This window comes from Protobothrops mucrosquamatus, unplaced genomic scaffold (genome assembly GCF_001527695.2).
Source record: "Protobothrops mucrosquamatus isolate PMUCROS unplaced genomic scaffold, P.Mucros_1.0 scaffold2445, whole genome shotgun sequence".
Lineage (NCBI taxonomy): Eukaryota > Metazoa > Chordata > Lepidosauria > Squamata > Viperidae > Protobothrops > Protobothrops mucrosquamatus.
In genome coordinates this window covers 253,343-257,089 of record NW_015388517.1, presented here as the reverse complement: position 1 = coordinate 257,089, position 3,747 = coordinate 253,343, and the positions used below count along the sequence as shown (strand labels likewise).

General features: G+C 40.2%; 1 protein-coding gene across 1 annotated transcript in view; it reads right to left on the bottom strand.

Annotated features, from left to right (window-relative positions):
* Positions 1 to 348: 348 nt before the first annotated feature.
* Positions 349 to 3,747, bottom strand: part of ZFP91 (ZFP91 zinc finger protein) — a 24,416-nt gene continuing 21,017 nt past the window's right edge. The window contains exons 10-12 of the mRNA XM_015825012.1: positions 3,241 to 3,355; positions 1,094 to 1,193; positions 349 to 955 (exon numbers count right to left, since the gene is read on the bottom strand). Of these exons, the coding sequence (XP_015680498.1) occupies positions 445 to 955; positions 1,094 to 1,193; positions 3,241 to 3,355 (726 nt within the window). The 3' untranslated portion in view covers positions 349 to 444. The remainder of the gene's footprint in view (positions 956 to 1,093; positions 1,194 to 3,240; positions 3,356 to 3,747) is intronic.

Here is a 3,747-nt window from a genome sequence, read left to right as displayed (position 1 = left end):
TTAGTAATGCATAGAACAGGTTGATACAACTGGAGGAACAGAATACAGTTTCAAGAATGAAATATTGGTCCAGAGTGTCAGCATTTTCAATCTTGCAATATGGTCAAGAAGCAGGAAGTTTGCTTACTTTGGAAGAGCTGGGAGAGGGATAGGCTCTAGCTGCTTCCCTCCCATGCATTGCAAGGATTCTTTTGCTTTATCAATCTCTGTGTAAAGGCAACATTCCTCTCCAAGAAGGAAACAAGTGAAAAAAAATGTAGTGTAGTGATCCACTCTGCAAGAAAGGGGTGAGCTGGGGCAGAAGGGGGAGGGGGCAGGTCCTTTAGTTATCTGACTAGCAATTTATTTATGTTTAGTTTCTCTATGTTGAATAAGTTGCTTCTCCCCATTTATTCTTTTAAATACAAGTTCAAGTTGTCCCGATACACATGTGCTCCTCTCCCACTAAGGTCCTGTAGAATCAGAATCCTCAATTAGGACTTCAGTGGTAGCTCCAAGAATCTCTGTACTGATGACCAGCCCTTCTGTATTCTCACCACTAGCACTGCCAACAAATATTTTTCCATCAGCCATCAGGTTGACCCGGTTACCCCCACTGCAGTATGCCTTAGGCATCCCATCAGAGTTCAGCAATAGGCACTCTCCAGGAGTGGTGTTTCCAATGGGATCTGGAAGAAGGGGAAGGCCCTGGCCATCAGTGGGTTGGACAATAGACTCTGGATCAGAACCCAAGATGTCAGTGCTGGTAATGAGAGCCCCTGCGTTGGCTGCCAGTGCTTCAGCAATAAGCACTTCTGGGTGACTCTTGGCTTTATGTGCTACAACGCTGTCTTTTTTCTCAAACTTCTTTCCACATATATTGCATGAAAACTGGTAAAAGGTATCTGCATCGTGTTTTTTCATGTGCCAGTTTAATGAGGCCTTCTGCCGGCAGGTGAATCCGCAGATCTCACATCTACAGAAAAATGAGAGGGAGCAGAGGACAATTCATTCATCAGAATAATATATGAAAAATGTAAAGGAAAAGAAATTATCGATAGAGCTGGTTTGATCCCTCATGACAAAAATAGGCAAGATCAAGGACACTACTCACTGCAATGGCTTCTCCCCTGTGTGGATCATTCGGTGAACTGCCAGGTTGTGGGAACTTTTGAAAGCACGGGCACAGTATTCACAAATGTAATCCCTTTGATCTATAAAGCAGCACATAGTATTTTACATCAAAACCTGAATCTAATCCAAATCCATATCCATTCAATAGGAATCTGCTATGTTCCTAATCACAGCATTAAGGTTAATAGTTTAAAACATTAAAAGGATAAATATGATTTTCTAATAGCGATGAGGAAGTTTTTCTCAAATACAAATAGAATCTTATGGGGAAAGTCCCATTCTTATTCTGAGATTTATATATTCTAGTTTTTTCTTCATTCTCGAAAGAAGGGAAATAAATTAAAATCTTTCTCATTATATTTGAAAGATCTACATATATTATTCGTTCTGTGTGTTAGGCACAAGGAACCAGAACTCTTTGAATAGGCCAATGCAGCTTCTTTATTTGTAGTGAGGCATCCCTGGTACTTCTCTGAGCTTGGTTATTTTCTTGCAAACATTTCATTACCCAAACTAGATAACAGCATCAGTGCACTGATGATGTTACCCAGTTTCAGTAATGAAATGTCTGCAAGAAAACAACCAAGCTCAGAGAAGTACCAGGGACCCCTCTCAATTCAACCCTGAGCTACAAATACTCTCCTCCTTTATTGGTCTTTATTGTAGGTCATCTATATCAGTGTTTCTCAACCTTGACAATTTTAAGGTATGTGGACTTCAACTCCCAGAATTCCACAGCCAGCATTGCTGGCTGTGGAATTCTGGGAGTTGAAGTCCACATGCCTTAAAATGGTCAAGGTTGAGAAACACTGATCTATATTACAAGAGTCTTGCCAGACTGGCTGAATTCCCTTGGGAACCAGTAGATAAGACTTCACTAGTCTGGTCCATAACACTTCCTGTCATGGGGCAACTCCACACTGACATACCTCTTTGCTCCCCCCTCTCCTTTAGCTGGTGATTCCACCACACTGTGCCAATAAAAGCATATATTCATTCAGAGTACATGAAGGTACAGAGGATCATAATGCTCATTGTTCAATGACAGTGGGACCATTGCTTTTCATATACCAATGGAATTATGGAAATTGAAGCTTACACCAAGAGATCACCAGTTTAATAAAAGCAGCTATACATATCTTAATGGAAATGTGTTCCTCTTTGCTTATATTCCTTCAAACTATTCATATATTACCTAAGGGAGTTCTGATTTCGAAACAGGAAGATTAAAAAACAAGGAAGGTAGACAGTACTGCTCAAGCTTGTCAAAAGTGACTTCTGTCAAATAAGCAGTCTACTCCAATTATCTGATTTCCTATTATTATTATTATTATTATTACTTTAATTTATACCCCGCCCTTCTCCCGAGGGACTCAGGGCGGCTTACAGGTAAATAAAAACAGTACTATACAATAAATATCTAAAAGCCAAATTAAAATATATATTAAATGACCTGTATTAGATTTAAAATTATACAATCCCTTTAAAATCCCTATAAAATCCCCCCCTAGGCCAATCCCGCTTGATGGAAAAGCCATGTCTTGAGGGCACGGCGGAAGGAGGGGAGATCCGGAATAATCCGGATCTCTGGGGGGAGTTCGTTCCACAGGGTGGGGGCTCCCACAGAGAAGGCCCTCCCCCTGGGGGTCGCCAGCCGACACTGTTTGGCCGACGGCACCCTGAGGAGGCCCGCTCTGTGGGAGCGTACCGGTCGATGGGAGGCAATCTGCGGCAGAAGACGGTCTCGGAGATACCCAGGTCCGATGCCATGGAGCGCTTTAAACATGCTGTATTCTCCTTATTTATATCAATTGCAAATAATTCATTGCGTAATATCTCTTATATTATGAAGATCAGAATCAGTGTAACTTATTCTTATCTCTATCAGTGCTAAAAGAACCGAGGAAAGGAAATATTAAAAGACTGGAAGCAGTAACACCCTAACTGCATCCTTCAGTATGAATCATACTCATTTTAAATATAGCCACAAAACAACATCTGTGTATCTGTCATCAAGCAATCTGCATCAGCTTTGCATTTTATATCTAAAGACTTGGCTATTTAATAAGAAATTTACTTTCCTCCTTAAGGAGACAGTGTGGGGATTTTCTTTGCAATCCGTATTACCTGTGTGATGTTTGGCATGCCGCAACAGTTGTTTCTGGAGCCGGAAAAGTCTCCCACAAGAGGGATGAGGGCATACATATTTCTTTTTCAGCAGATGTTGATATTTGATATGATGCTGAAAACAAAGAAAACTCTGTATTTTTATTACCTGCGATCTTAATACAAAAATGTGGTAAACACATCTAATATTCTAATAGCCACCTTATATTTCAATATAAATATACAGATTAAAACATGAAGAACTTAAAGAACATATGCTGGAAATGTTATGTGTACAGATTTTGTAGAACAGGAACATTTTCTCTCTCTTTTGGTCTCTTTGACTTAATGTTGATTCCTGGAAACTTCCTGGCCAAATTTTCTGGGGAAGACTTCAAAAGGATGTGACAGACTGACTGGTTCAAGGTCATTCACTTCATGCCTAAAGCAGAACTAAAATTCAGTCTCAAGGTTTCTAGCCTGATGCCTTAATCACAACACTAAACTGGCTCTTTTAATAGGAACACA